At 39.1% G+C, this 15,099-nt stretch overlaps 1 protein-coding gene across 23 annotated transcripts in view; it reads right to left on the bottom strand.

The window, feature by feature from the left end:
- Nucleotides 1-15,099, bottom strand: part of LOC102228656 (MAP/microtubule affinity-regulating kinase 3-like) — a 51,757-nt gene that overhangs the window by 25,873 nt on the left and 10,785 nt on the right. For all 23 annotated transcript variants that reach the window (XR_002754500.1, XR_002754501.1, XM_023353003.1 and 20 more), the window contains exons 4-7: nucleotides 6,392-6,440; nucleotides 4,792-4,857; nucleotides 2,581-2,651; nucleotides 1,034-1,090 (exon numbers count right to left, since the gene is read on the bottom strand). Coding sequence is in view for 21 of the 23 variants with exons in the window: in XM_023353003.1 (XP_023208771.1) it covers nucleotides 1,034-1,090; nucleotides 2,581-2,651; nucleotides 4,792-4,857; nucleotides 6,392-6,440 (243 nt within the window). In the remaining 2 variants the exon portion in view is untranslated. The remainder of the gene's footprint in view (nucleotides 1-1,033; nucleotides 1,091-2,580; nucleotides 2,652-4,791; nucleotides 4,858-6,391; nucleotides 6,441-15,099) is intronic.

Raw genomic sequence — 15,099 nt, 5'->3', positions numbered from 1 at the left:
TTTTAAGAACTGAATCATTAGCAGAAGTTGCTAATGTTGCTACATGACTGCACATGTAGAGCAGGCAGAGGAGGCTGCTCTGAGCTCCTGTCTCATTAGCCTCTTCATGGATCATTGATGATCCGCAGAGGAAACCACTCAGCAGCTCCTCTTGGCTGAACGACGTTCTCTGCTCTACGGCTTAAAAAAATAAATAAATAAATCACGGAAACATGAATATTTACGCAAGGAAAGCACAAAGGGAGCGGCACAGCAGCGGATGTAGCAGGAGCCATGTGAGAACGGTCCGAGTCGTGGGCGTGTGTTTACAGACACACTCCAGTGGGACGCAGTGATCCAGCTCAAGACGAGTGTCGTCAGCAGGCGGCTTTCTGGTACGGCGGCATGGTGAGGCCGAGTTAGGAAACGAGGGTCTGACCTTTTCTACCAAATAAACCAGACATGATTGGCCTTCCAGGTGGGGGTAGCATTAAGTCCTGCTATTATTGAAATTAATATTTTCAAAAGTAAAACTGTGTGTACTACTTTAAAACATTGTGCACTTTGGTGCACGGAGTAAAATTATGGAATAGTTTGGAGGAGAAGTTAAAGAAATGCTCTACTAAAAATCAATTCAAAACACTTTAGAAAAAAAAAGGATTAGATCAGACACTTTTATAAGGAGAGTAATTTATGGTTTGGAACTTATATTGTTATCTTGATGAATAAAGCCCTGAAAATTTGTTCTGTAATTATTGAGAAAGTGACAGATTAATGCAAAAATGATTCTTCTTCCAACTCCCCTTTCACTCATGTATAGTAAGTGTGGCAAGGAAATGTAAATTAATAAAATGTATTAAATCAAGTGAATAAACTGATTTTTTGTTTAGTTGCAGTAAAAAAGAAAAATATCTCTAATTTTTCCAGAGTATGTAAAGTTTGATTTCTAAGCCCAACTGTTGATTTCCAGTATTCAATACTTTAACTTTGTATTGAGAAGTGTGAAAACTTCCTGCGTGTGTTTTCAGGTTTGTGACGACGTTGCTGGACTCACCTTGAGGTCTCTGTGAACAATGTGCTTCTGGTGGCAGTACTGCACCGCCGATACGATCTGTACGGTGGGGGGGGAGGGAGACGAGAAAGAGTTCAGCACAGTGTCTGCCGTTGGCTTGTCAAACTGTGATAAAGGATGTGGTGGAGAGCGCGATGCGGTCGGCGCCAACAGGAAAGATAATACTCTGTGAAGGTGGCGCTAAAGACAGAAGAGAGGTGAGAAAGTACAGGCAGAGGCTTTTCATCACCAACAAAGGCCGAGTCCTGCTGCGCCTTATTCAAACCCCTTCAGCTTTTAATGGCTCATTACAAAAGCAAACTTTTATGAGGTAAAGACGAAATAGTCCTGCAAGTATGAATGGCTTTCAGGTTTTATTAACACATAAATCCTTTGAAAAGTAGCATGAAGTTGTGTTTTGAATCTAAATTCTGGTCTGACCAGAGAACCTCCTTCTACATGTTTGCTGTATAATTTACATGGATCATGAAAACCTCAAGACTTCTTATGGCTTTCCTTTGCAATGACCAGGAAAGGCAACTTTATTTGGAAAGCATATTTCACCATCAGGGCAGTTTAAAGTGTTTTACACAATTAAGAGACAGAGAGAAAAAAAAACAACAAAAAAAAAACAAGTGATGCATTGCTATTTAGTGACAAAATAAAGGAAAGCAAAAATAGACTATAATTCATGATACTGCAGTTATTATAAATCAAAGGCAGCTCTAATAAAATAGATTTAAAGCCTTAATTTAAAGGAACTCTGTGTTTCAGCAGTCTAGAGAAGCATAGCAGCTGAATGCTGCTGGTTCTGGGGATGCAGAGCAAACCAGAACCAGAAGACCTGAGAGGTCTGGAAGGTTGATACAACTAAGCCATTTTCAATAAGCAATAAATCAATTAATCGCACGATAAATTAAAATGTTTATTGCAAACATTTATTGTTTTTTTTGTGTCTCTTTCTACTAAAAAACTGGATGATAAAAGTCCTCAGTCTGGTGCTTTGTTCTCAACTGGCCCTTTGTTTGAAGGACAGTTTTGTTTACAGAGACTCATAATTCATTTTATTTCTCGTTTTTGGTTCTTTTTATTTATTTGAGATATTTAAAATGTCTTCCAGTTGCAGTGTTAAATGTATGCTAAAAATGAGCATATGTTAATCTTTGAGAGGACTGTACATTATTATTATCATCATTATTATTATTATTATTATATTAAATAATATTATATTAAAATGACATTGTTTATTGCAATAACTTCTGGGACAATTTATCATCCAGCAAAATTTGTTAAGGTGACAGACCCAGCCACACCTTATTGAATGTGTTGCCAGGTTACTTAAATCTTTCACTATGGATGGATTGATGATGTCACCAGTCTTAAATAGTTCAGCACTGGGTTAGCTTCTTCCCCTGGCTGATCGGTGTGTGTTATTGGTACAGAGAACTGACTAAACTTCTCTGTTCAGTCTTCAGACAGGCAGCAGAAGGAGGCGGAGTCAGGAGCAGAGGTGTGAAACCAGAACACTGCAGGGGGAGAAAGTTAGGTACCTGTCTAAATTTAGCCCTGGCCTCCTTTTCCTTCATTCTTCCGTGTGCAACCAGGTAGTCGAACACCTCACCTGCAAACACAGACAGGGAGTGAGAAAGCGCCTGATGGCGGCCAGGGAAAGGTCGGGACTCCGAGTGGGAGAGAGACGTGCAGAAACCGAGCGATTCATGACTTCTAAAGCTCAGCAGATAAAAATAACATTCTCATGCAGCTGGCGCGCTACGCCCCCCATGTGTATGGTTTGAGGGCATTTCTTGAGCACACTGATGTGCTCTAACTCCAAACTGAGCCCCTCCTGGAGGCACAAAGCTGCTGCTGCAGAGTTCCAGGAGCAGACGCTTCCCCGGTTAGCACGTCTAACCGGGGAAAGCTACAGCCGGTTGTGTTCTGAATCAGGCTGGCTGGGAACAAGATGCGTAAAGTTGAGAAAAATAAAAAAAAGACAAAACCAGCAAAAAGCCTTCCTCTGTGCATCCTGAAAACATGAATGAAGCCTCACTCCTCGCCCAAAGATTACCTGCAGAGGCCAGCACAGTGTGTGAGGGCGTGTGTGTGTGTGTTTGGATGTGAAAGCTTAATCATCTGTGAGCTCAGACTCAGGAGCCAATGAGAGAAAGAGATGGAGAGAGAGAGCTGACACCCAAAAAGCAGGCCAGCTGAGCTCTGAACACGGGAAAACATTCAAGGACAAAAAAGTTAGCAAGTTAGCTAAGAAAAAAACTAAAGTGTAACACTCCGTTAGATCTGGGACTGGAGTTTGAGCTGAACAGAAATCTGGAACTATGATTTTCAGGTGGTAATTTAAGGTGCAAGGTAATAAATATCACCTAAATGTAGGAAAAATGCTAGTGTATCATTTAAACCAGGGGTCCTGATTTAAACGTACAGGATTTGTTGCTACAGGCTAAACGGTTTATTGAACTGTTTATATGTGTGGTTATTATTATTGCAATGGTAGAATATAATTTTCTAGCGCCTCAAATTTATGCTCTGCATATTGATAACATATCTAATCTTCCATATAAGCTCATCAAAAATGCTGATGATGCTGCTTGTGGGAGCATTGTGTGAAGCCAACTGGATTATAGAAAAGTTTATTTCAACTTCATTTGGAAATGTTGCTGGATCAGTACAAGAAGTTCAGAAAACTGGAAGATGTTTAAATTCACATATAATCTGGGAAGAATTAAAGCTCCCAAAATCTGAATCGGGTTTTACGACCACACAATTAAAAAACCTTTTATTTAATTTATTTACATGTTAAAACATCTGTACAGCCAAAACTAATCTAATTCATTTGATTAAAAAAAAGCATAGAAAGAAAGCCTGAAGATGTAAAAAAAGTTGAGACTTTTATTGCACTTTTAAACGATACAAAACCTTCAGCCTCCCAACTGCAGACACAGAAAAGGAGTACAACTGTAATAAATACAGATTGATTGCAGAGAAATACTTATTTTTTTTTATCCTAATATCTAAGCAACAAAATGACAGCATAATATAAAATTGTCATGTTCTTCCTCCCCTACAACCGGCCCAGGTTTCATACAGTATATGGGGTTGCAGACTGAATGTTTTTCTATTACAATTCATAACATTTGATGTAAAGGAATTATACTTTAGATCATAAAAGTTTGTAACACTGCATGCATGTGTCCCTAAATTCAAGTTTTGTTACCTTGTTTTTTACATTTAACACTGTGTAAATCTGATTTCCCCGCCCCCTTTTGTGTGAGCGCTATAGTTTTCCTTTTAGACTAAAGAATGTGGCCTGTAAAGCAGCAGCAGCTACAACTGATTTTTAGTGGGGTGAGAAAAAGCGCAAACAGCTAAGCAGTTTTCTTTTGGGGTACAAAGACTGCAGTTTTCTAGATTACTGCGGATTTTCCCTGAAAAGTGGATTTTTAGATCTTTGTGGAGACAGATGAGATCAGTTTCACTTAAAGGTATCAGCAAATCGCAGATCTCAGAAAATTAAGGAAATCGGGACCAATTTATCGGCTGACCGACGTATCAGTGCACTCCTACTTCTCATCTGTTTTGCTTCAACACCGTCAGAAAAACTTTCGCTTTGCCGTTGGGTGTAAAACTATGCGGCTTTCATGTTATCCCTCGATCTAACTAAGAAAATATTGGTGAAATGTGGCGGAGCGAGCGGAGGTGGGGAGGGTTTTTATGTAACAACATGAGATGTAATCATTTCAGCTCACCTCCACTGGCGTACTCCATCACAAGGTAGAGGGTCCTCTCCGTCTCAATCACCTCAAACAGCTTGACTGCAGAAAGGAAGGACAGAGAGGGAAAACCATGAATTCAATTATATTGAAAAAACCGGGAGGGGAGGAAAGAAACTAATTCATGGACACGAACAAGAGCCACGTGGAATAAAAATGGACCTGTGTGTGGGTGAGGGGGTAATGCAAGCATTGCATGATGAGGCAAATCAAACCTCAATAAGTACCGCACAAAAAATGGAGGGTTTTTTTTGTTTGTTTGTTTCTGATTGCCGATACCAGCTGAGACTCGTTCTGCTACATGTGGAAAAGGTGGGAGAGTAAACAGAGATGAAGAGAGGGATCTCTCTTATTATTCTGATCACGTTTCCTGCAGAGGAAATTATGGGGCGAGAAGCAAGGAAATGAAAAATTAAATCATCGTCAAACCTTGTTAAATGTTAAAAGCTGTGACTACGCCGCACAATACAGCAGGTTAAGTGATTTGTCAAAAACAAAGGAGGAAAAAAAATGTGGATGCTTAATATCAAGTTAAATATTTTATATTGAAAGGACCAAAAAAAAGGACTAAAAAATTTTTTATTTTGGAAGAAAGATATAAAACAAATCTAATCAACAAATGTTTAATAAAAAAAAAGAAAACATTCCTATTAGGTTATAAAGAATAATGTGCGGCATCTGTAATGATTCTTTAACATTTTTAACGTGCCATATGCATAAAATACACCTATAAAGGCTTATTACTTAAAGGGGCAGTATTAGGTGTTTTCCAGGTAAAAAGTGACATTTTATAGCACAGTCAAGTGCAGTAACTATATTAACTTCAGAAGTTAGAAAAATGCTGCATATATCAAATATGACGTAAAAGAAATGTTACTTTGTAACTTAATGCCTTGAAATTGGGTCTCTGTCTCTTTAAAAACCTCTGCTCTGTCTGAAGCTCTGCATTCAGGAAGTCATCACAACATGGCTCTATTATCCTTTAACGTTTTAACCAGCGTTGATCAGAGAAGTAGCTTCTATAATGAGCTCAGCAGCTCCATCAGCTGTTTGCTAATTGCTGCTGGCTAGTCTGAAGGAGCTGAGTGGGGGACGGCTGCTCTGTGAGGTCAAAGAGAATAGCATAACATGATGTAAAGGTAAAAAAAAAGGGGGATTTTACATAATATTGCCCCTTTAAACTAAAATCTTAGCAGAATTCTTCATCTTTAATTTGCCATCATAAAATCAACCTCCTTTCTTTGACTAGGACTAGATTGCTAGAAGCTCTGTTTGGTTCTCAGCCATGATTGGTCAGCTGAGCCTTTGGAAAGCGAGGTGAGAGGCTGAAACAAAGACTAACTTAAAAGAGTGGTGTCGCTTTTCCAGGAATACCTTATGAAATGTTTCATTAAATGTCTGACAATGTGTGTGTTCGAAACATACAAAGTTACCAGACCTTAATTTGAGCAATGATCTTAACTTTTAAAATCATATTTTTAGCTTTTCACATGTGGACACAAGCGTCTCGCATCCTAAACCCTTTCAGTGTGATGTTGCCGTCTCTCTGTGTGAAAGTTATGAAAGATGCACTTACCAATATTGGGATGATTTAAGATCTTCATTATTCTAACTTCTCTGAAAAGCTGTAAATGACAGACAAACATAGAGTTAGATTAAATACTCTCATATTTTTGTGAAATCTACCAAAATGAGGCTGAAACACAATAAAACACCAAATCTATCATTTGTGCCATTTATAACCCAATCGTTATAATCCATGTAATTTTATTGTATGGTTTCTACAATGACTGAAGTTTATTATTAATATTATTATTCACATAGAAATCTTATCATACAGAAATTTTACCGATTTCCTGCCAAAAAAAACCCAACTTATGATAAAATATTACGCCAGAGTAAACAGATCTACGAAGCACAATGTATTTTATTTTCTCTAACCCCCAAATAAACCACACCCAAATTATTTTCTTTTTCCCCAGATTAAACTGCTCAATTTGTTTTCTAAAAGTTGCAAAAACCCTTAATTTATTCATTCATGTCTGCCTTTCTGGTTGATATAATTTCAAAAAAGCTGCCAAACTGGGAGGGTCAACCAGTCTGACCAGGAACAATTTCACAAAATTCAATCAGAGGAGCGGCACCCAAAACCGCTGCACCATTTGGCTGCACATCCAGAGCAGCACAGAGAAGGATGCATTATTAACCAGCTGTTCACTACGACATGCTCTTCCATCCCATAAAAAGCTAAAAAGGATTCAATCTTTCATGAGGTGGGGGTGGGGGGGGCGGGGGGCGCCATGACGTGGTCAGGCGTGCTGATGAACCGAACGCTGCAGATGAAACTGGAACACAAAAACAAACCACCACTTCCTTTTTGCGACCGAGCAAAATGATGCGACAGAAGTTCTGCTGCATTGTCTTCAGAGAGGGGAATATTACAAAAAAATAAAAAAAACTTTTTCTGGGAGTTATCAAATATTGTCATTTGTGGTTTTTTTTTTTTTTTAAAGTGATTTGAAATTGATTTGACTAGCATATTCTGGACCAGTGATAAACACTTGATTGTATGACTCAGAGTCTGTACTGTAAAAATACGTCACTGGATTGTTTAGCGAATATTTTTTTTTATGAAAGAAAATAGTGTAGCGAAAAAAAACTATTATCAGCTTTACCACAATAATTGTGTCATAGCGACTCTGAATACTTGCAACGTATCACACAAATTTTGTTTAGTGAAAAACTTGCACAAATACATCATATTCCTTTATTTAATCAGGTAAACCCCGTTGAGATCTACATCTCATTTTCAAGAGGGACCTGAAAATCATGTTAATTCCTACAAACTAAACGCAGACGGACTCGCCACCATTACATCACTAACAGGCCTCAGTGGGGGGTTTAGTAATTTTATTTTAAAAAGTGGAACTTGTATATTCACTGCTAAGGCTGAACAATCGGACCAATCGATTACTGAAATAATCAACTAATTTAGTAATCAATTAATGGTTAACTGGAGTACAGGGATTCTAGAGCAATTAAGCCTAAACTGCACAAAAATATACACATTTTGCAACCAAGATGAAAAACTTTCTAGGTGTTTGGATATGTTCTACTCTTCAAGTCTCAGTTTTAGCTTCACCTGGTTCAAAGTATAAAGAAAAAAAAAAAAGTCAAAGTAAGTACGTTTTATTAAGTGGTTATTCAAAAAAACAAAACAAAAACAAAAAAACAAAATAGCCAACAGTACAGTCAAGTATGTATTTTGCTACTTTAAAAATGCAAATAAATACTTTAATTTGTTGTGCATTTTTAACATTGTGAAAAATAAGCTTCAGAAAAAGCTACAGAATGTGCCAATTTTATTATACGATCAATCAACAGAGTAATTGATCACTAAACTCGTCAACTGCAGCCGTGTTCATTGCGTAGTCATGTTTCAGCTGTTCATTTGAAAAATTCTAGTTAAAACCCAAAATTTAGCTCTGAAAATTACAATAAGAAAATATATAGAAAAAAAAATTGTATTTTCAACAAAGATGGTTTTTAATAGCCTACAAAATCATGAGGAAGAGAAATATGTCAAAAATCCATTTTTCATTAAGTTAGAATTTATTGGTTCTATTTACTACATGGAAATAAACCCCGTGGGGAGAAAGAAAACGTTTGTTGCGGAGCGTTGCACACGGGTTGGGATTCTTTTCATTAGCATCCACAAAAAATAATCATTTCCCATTGTGAATGTCATTTAGAGGCAAAAAACTGAATGCATGAAACGGCTCGCCCTGGCCCAGCGGTATAAATAAAGACACCGCAGCAGGCAGAGTGTGTGAGCAACAGCCAGAGGTGTGTGGACAGATTCAGGCTGGTAGATGTACTGGGACACTTTCTGCCCAGAACCCTGCACTGCTCTGCTCTGCCTAAAAGGCTAACAGATGGTGATAAACAGCGGGGGCCGTTTTCAAATTCAGTGAGGCTTCGACCATTGGGTCGCCTTGGAGCACACACGCACACACACGCCCACACGCACCCCCCCACACGCACACACAAGTCTGACCCACGTTTCTTTTGGGAAATAAAGCAATCTTTGATTCTAGATGTAATCACTTCACAGCGACCCCCAGTAGATAAACTGCTGATTCATATCAGTAAGACACTAGACACTAGAGTGTGTTTGGAGTCACAAACACACTCTAGTGCAGGGGTGGGCAATCCTGGTCCTCGAGGGTCAGTGTCCTGCAACTCTTATATGTCTCCCTGGTCCAACACACTTGAATCCAACAGCTGATTCACCTCCTAAGTGCAGTCAAGTTTTCCAGAGTCCTGCTAATGACCTCATTATTTGACTCAGGTGTGTTGAAGTAGAGATGCGTCTAAAAGTTGCTGGACACCGGCCCTCAAGGCCTGGAGTTGCCCACCCCTGCTCTAGAGCGTGTTTGGAGTCCAGTTTGAACTGGACTCCAAACTTTTGTTTTTAAAACTGGACCGTTTTAAAGCTTCAATCAGACCTGAAGCTTTAAAACGGTCTGAGACACGGAGCTGCTGATTGGGAGTTTTCCAGGCATGGCGGGTTCTGACCAGCAAAACAACAAGTTTATCATTTCATCAAAGGTGATCTGAAAGTGAATAGTCAGGACAAATCTTTCATGTTACAAGGTGATGCAGCTCGGTGAGTCAGACTGAAGTCTGGTGAAACGAGTCCAACAGCTTCCCATGGCGGTACATCGACTCCCGTTCGGTACGAAAATAAAATAGCACAGAATGTCACCAAGTTTATCATCTGGACTCGTTTCAAGAACATTCAACACCACTGAGATACATATGATCATTTAGGAAATATCGCCTGTTCAATAGCTTGTATATTGAAAGGTTAAAACTAATTTACTCGTTGTGAATGTTGCTCAAGTCCAGTTAATCTTCTAAATAAAAAGAACAAAGAAAGACAACAAGAAGATTTGATCAGTTCTGTGTAGGCTAGTTTCAATCGAACTCTAAGTTAACAGCATTTAACCGCGTTACTCTGAACTGTAGTAGAAGCTTTTTCCTTTTTGCACAGTCATGTTCAAACAGCCGACGGCAGGCCATCCCATCTTTTACTGCGCCAGAGTTTTACGGGTAAAAACCTGCAGGTTCTTTCTGCTGGCACTGAGCGGTGTGAAAGTAGAGATCATTGCCGCATGTGTCTGGTAATATCGCTTCAACCTCAGGTACTGTACAGATTCAGCCTGAAATAGAATTAATGCAGGTGAATAAATAAAGCAAATAAGGCCTAGATGAAACCAAAGCATCATTCTGAAGACTTAACCAGTTTTTGGTATTAAGAGACGAGAGAAAAGCCATAAATCACGCAAATGAAAATCATTGAGCTCGTTTTAATTTATCATGCAATTAACAATTAATTAATATCATGCAACAGGCCTAATTGGCAGGTTTCAGCAAGACAAATTCAAGACTTTTTAAAAACCTTTTTAATACTAGCTTGAATGAAATTTAAACTAGAAAAAAAAACTAGAAATAAATGGTTAGGTAAAAGAACGGTAGAGTGAAATAAGGTAACCACACTATAAACTAGGTCAAGGACAAAAACGTGCCACTGCAACAATGCGCGGCGTGCTCTGACTACATCCATTTTGTCATCAATATCAGACGCCTTCAGGGGAAGTAACACAGCTCGAAGCTAAAAATCACAGACGCTGTTGGCTTTCACAAGCCAGAAGACCAAAAGGAGAAACCGAGTCTACACGTTCCCGTATCCACTACAACTGATCCGGGATGTATAAACAAGTCTGAGTGGACTAAACATTAGATCACTTCCTGGGTTTTATTTTTATTTGTGTGCTTTTGGAAGCCTCCGTTCCATCCGGTTACAGGCTGAGCGATGAGTCACAAACAACAAATTACAGCCTCTGGAGTTTTAACCAAGACGAAGATGTGTGTTTGCTGTTTATTGCAGCAAAGCCACGTTGTTCATCTCAGCTAGGACTTTGAACAGGTTCTGTTCAGCTCAGCCCGTCACTGGGATCCTTCAGCTCTCGTCTGGACAAACAAATCAGCCTGAACGATCAAATCCTTAAACTAACAGATGAGGACACTACAATATGTAATCGCTGGGTCTGCGTCCAGCCAGAACGTTTCAGCGCAAGAAATCTGAAAAGTCTGAACAAGCCATGATCCTGGTGTGGGAAGTTCTGACGTAAAACAGGGAATCAAAACAGATTGGTTTACTCATGCACTAAACTGTTCCACAAAAAAAAAAGTTGGGATGCACCAGTATTAATACTGCTGTTATGACCGATAACCGATATTATATATATATATATATATATATATATTTCCTTACACTTTTGACACTTTTAGAAGAGACCACGTCATCCACATTGCTTTTCTGATTTAGTTAAAGGTCTTCATAAGTTAGGGCTTGATGAGGCTGAAAAACATATCATGATTTAAGAATTTCTCAACAGTCGATATCATAAATTATCAAATAGTTTTTTGTTTTAAATATCTGAAACATTACCAAACTAGTGATGTGACCTTTCCTCTGCTATTGTTTTATCCACAGTTTTCTCTCTACGTCATTGGTTTTTATTTTTTTATTTTTTATTTTTTTACCCCTGAAGGGGGTCTTTTGTGGGCTCTAGTGTCCCTTATATGACAGTAGGCTGACAGGAAACAGAGAAGGAGAGGGGGGAAGACATGCGGCAAATGTCGTCGGGTCCGGGAGTCGAACCCGCGATGGCCGCGTCGAGGACTGAAGGCCTCCAAATACGGGTCGCGCTAACCGCTACGCCACCACAGCACGCCCATTGGTTTTTATTTTTAAACGGCTATGAGACACGGTGACGAAACCTGAAACTGCTGCTGCGCAAGTTACTCAACAGGTTGTTGCTAGGTAACCAAACCGTGAGTGACTTAATCAATGCAACCAACTTTTTTTTAGCTCGCCGTGAGAGGCTGAGCAGCTAAGCTCTTCCCTCTGCCTACAACCCCCAGAATGCTCTATGGTTCTGGATCGGAGTTCAGTGAATATTCTACATATTGAATTTTTTAATCAGACGTATTGCCTCTTAATATTGATCACGTCTATCGCAATACATACAGTTAGATTTATTGTCCAGTCCTACTCAGAACACTTGATCACCATCACTTTACTGTACAAATATCACATGACCATCACTCTACCCTCCCCCTCCTGAAACATATTCTGGTTGTTAATGTTGATCCAGTTTTACAAAGCGGATCATAATGTGGGGCGGCTTGCTAAAGAAAAGCCACCCCACATTATGATCCTGCCACCACTGTGTGATCGGAGGCGTTAGTTTGCCGCCAATAGAAAAATGCATGTAGGCCAAAAGGTGTAAAAGTCAGTTAGTGGGCCTGAATCTAATTTAGGGGTTCTGGATGTAGAGGAGGCTGGATATATTTGCACACCACACTCTTCAGAGATTTTTTTCTTTAAAAAAATAAATAAATAAAATGGAATCAATGTATCAATTTCATTTTAATGTTATGTGCCAATACTGCTCTTGTGCTACTGTTGGTCGGACCTGAAAAACATTGAAGGGGTACTGAGTGCATATGCAGGGCTCAGTAAGTCCTCAGTTCTCTTCACGTCAGAAAACCAAAAAACACGTCAACTTAAATGAGCCTCAAAGGTTCAGCCTCCCACACAGGCTGGAACAGGGAGGCGATGAAGATTAATTAACTCTTTGTTATTCCTTACTTAGGGGAGCTTTTACTTTGAGAACCTGAAGTAAACAAGGGATGGTTTTCTTAAATTATTTAGCTCTGCATTTCTTTTTAATCCAACACAATGGATGAAAATGATCCGAGTTCAAATATATTACCTAAGCAAAGCGGTTATGAAAAACAAAATCTTCCAACAAAAAACATTTTTAACCTCCACCTTCTGTTTTCTTCCTAAAAAGAAGAAAAGAAAAAAATTTCATACATGTCAAAAACAGCAGCACAGATTTACACTCCACATTCAGTGGGCTCACTGTTGTGCTAGTATTGGCTAATGTTAGCTTACGTCAGAAGATACTGGGGCATCACAGACGTTAATGGGTCAACATGCTAACTTTAGCTTGGGAAATTCATTTCGAACAACAACTGCCTTCGGCTGAAGTTATATAATCCTGATTTAAAGCAGCTGGTTAATTAAAAATAAAACAAACTTCTTAATGGCAGCACCTGATGTCTGATTAAACAACGCAGTAAGATGATAAAAACAAGTTGGTTTTTTTTTGGTTTGGGTGAAGATTTGTTGTGATTTAATAAGAAAAGTGTGCATGCTAACAGACTTAGCTTTAAGCCTCCTCTGTTTACATTTCGTCAAGACTTAAGAGCTGAACTCCCACCTTGACCTTTGACAGCGATCCCATCCAGAGCTTTGGAGAGTTCAGATGCGTCATCTCAACCATGCATAACAATTAAATTACTGAACGGACATCTTTAGGTTCTAAAGACAAAACACCCTCCTGTCTGCCATCAGCCTCTCAACCATTTCCACTGTTACGTAAAAAAAGACCAGTCTAATTCAGTTTGGCTGTTTTTCTGGAGCGGTGGCTGACAATCCTGCATCACCCCGACCAAATGGTCAAAATCAGCTGGAACGGCACTTCTGGAAAGACACTTTCTACAACAGATGAAGGGAATTATTACCACAGAAGGGACAGAGGGAGGGCAGCACCGATCGTAGTTTTCAGGCCGACCAGAGATCTTTAAAAAGCCTCAATTTCTGATTCCGATCTTAGCAGATACCGATTTCTTTTTTTGTCAGAAAAATCACTAAATATACATTTAGCAATTTCCAAGCTCACTGTTGTCAGCTTAAAAAGACACTAAGCTGACAACAGTGAGGTGACTATTGTTAACTCCCTGTCATTCAGTCTTCTTAAATAATATTGGCTGTCGCAATAAGCAATTAATCAATCGCATCATTAAATTGGCTCCATAATTTCAAGCCTTGATCTTTTCTGACAGGAAATTTATTTACAGACTTGATAATCCATTTTATTAGTGGTTTTGATTGGAATTTGGGTTTATCTTCCTTTTATTTACCGTTTTTGGTTGTTACGTTTTAATTTGGATATTTAACGTATCTTCCAGTTCCAGTGTGAAGTGATCTGTGCAAAATTAACCAAACTTGCGTTGTTATGACATTGTCAATCTATTACTTGGAAATGATCTCAGGACAACAATATTACGGTTCACCGAAATAATTTCTGGGGCAATTTAACATTTGCTGCCGTGACAACCAGTTGAGATCAGCTTCACATGGAAGTGGTATATTCCCAGCCAGAAATGTCCTTAAAAAACAAAACTAGGATAAAATTTTCTCTTTATTTGTTAAATGAATAAAGGGATGACCGGCATTACATATATTTAGTGCTTTATAATCAGCGCAAAATCTTTCTTTGTTTGAACAAATAAAATATAAAACGTATTGCTGATGGGCCTAAAATATGCTGTAATATTTTAGGCCTGGTTGTACCTAGCCCTGTATCCTAGCTCTACTATGTTGCTATTGTAGTCCTTTTTTGTGATTTAGTCATGGTCTATGATGCCAAACTGTAAAACTGTGACCTCAGTCCATCACTACCTTTAACAGTTATGGATTCCGAGGTCCAGACTGACGAGGAATTTGCGACATTCCAGGTCAAAACTGTGATTTTATTGGGAATTCCGGTAAAATATTCCATCATTCAAGCGCAAGGAGTGGAATGTACCTTTAGTTTGGTAAATTAGCTCATTAACTGTTGGGTAAAAGAGTGTTTTAAAAGAATGGGTGAATGCTGATAAAGCTTCGGTTAACGCCTGGCTGAACCAATCCGTGACTGGATTTCCTTCATCTCAACAAGAAAAGGAAAAGAGAAAACAGTCAGTTTGTCTATAAATGGAAACATGACATGAACATGACTTCAAGTATTTTTTTTTGGGATCAACGTGCCCTGCTTCCTTAAAATAAACATTAAAAGAAGTCAAATTCTTTTTGGAACGGCACGAGGAATAATCTGACAACTATGTTTTTTTGGGGTTTTTTCTTGGCGGTGACAAAGCAGGAACCTAAAAACAACAAGAACCGACACAAAGGCTTCACGCCTTGCGTTTCTGTGAACGGCGGCGTCATGACTCAGTGTCTTTGTGTCACAGCAAACGCCAAAGGGCCCGGGCCCCTGAGCTTCAAAGGCAACAATCAATGGAGCTTTGGAAAAACTGATGGAAAACCACTGGCCGAGCACAGAGGGAGACCAGGGGCAGAGAGGAGAGCCGGGAGGCGGG

This window comes from Xiphophorus maculatus, chromosome 19 (assembly GCF_002775205.1).
Source record: "Xiphophorus maculatus strain JP 163 A chromosome 19, X_maculatus-5.0-male, whole genome shotgun sequence".
In the NCBI taxonomy this organism is placed as follows: domain Eukaryota; kingdom Metazoa; phylum Chordata; class Actinopteri; order Cyprinodontiformes; family Poeciliidae; genus Xiphophorus; species Xiphophorus maculatus.
Note: the sequence above shows the minus strand (reverse complement) of the source record. Positions and strands in the feature narration are given on the sequence as shown.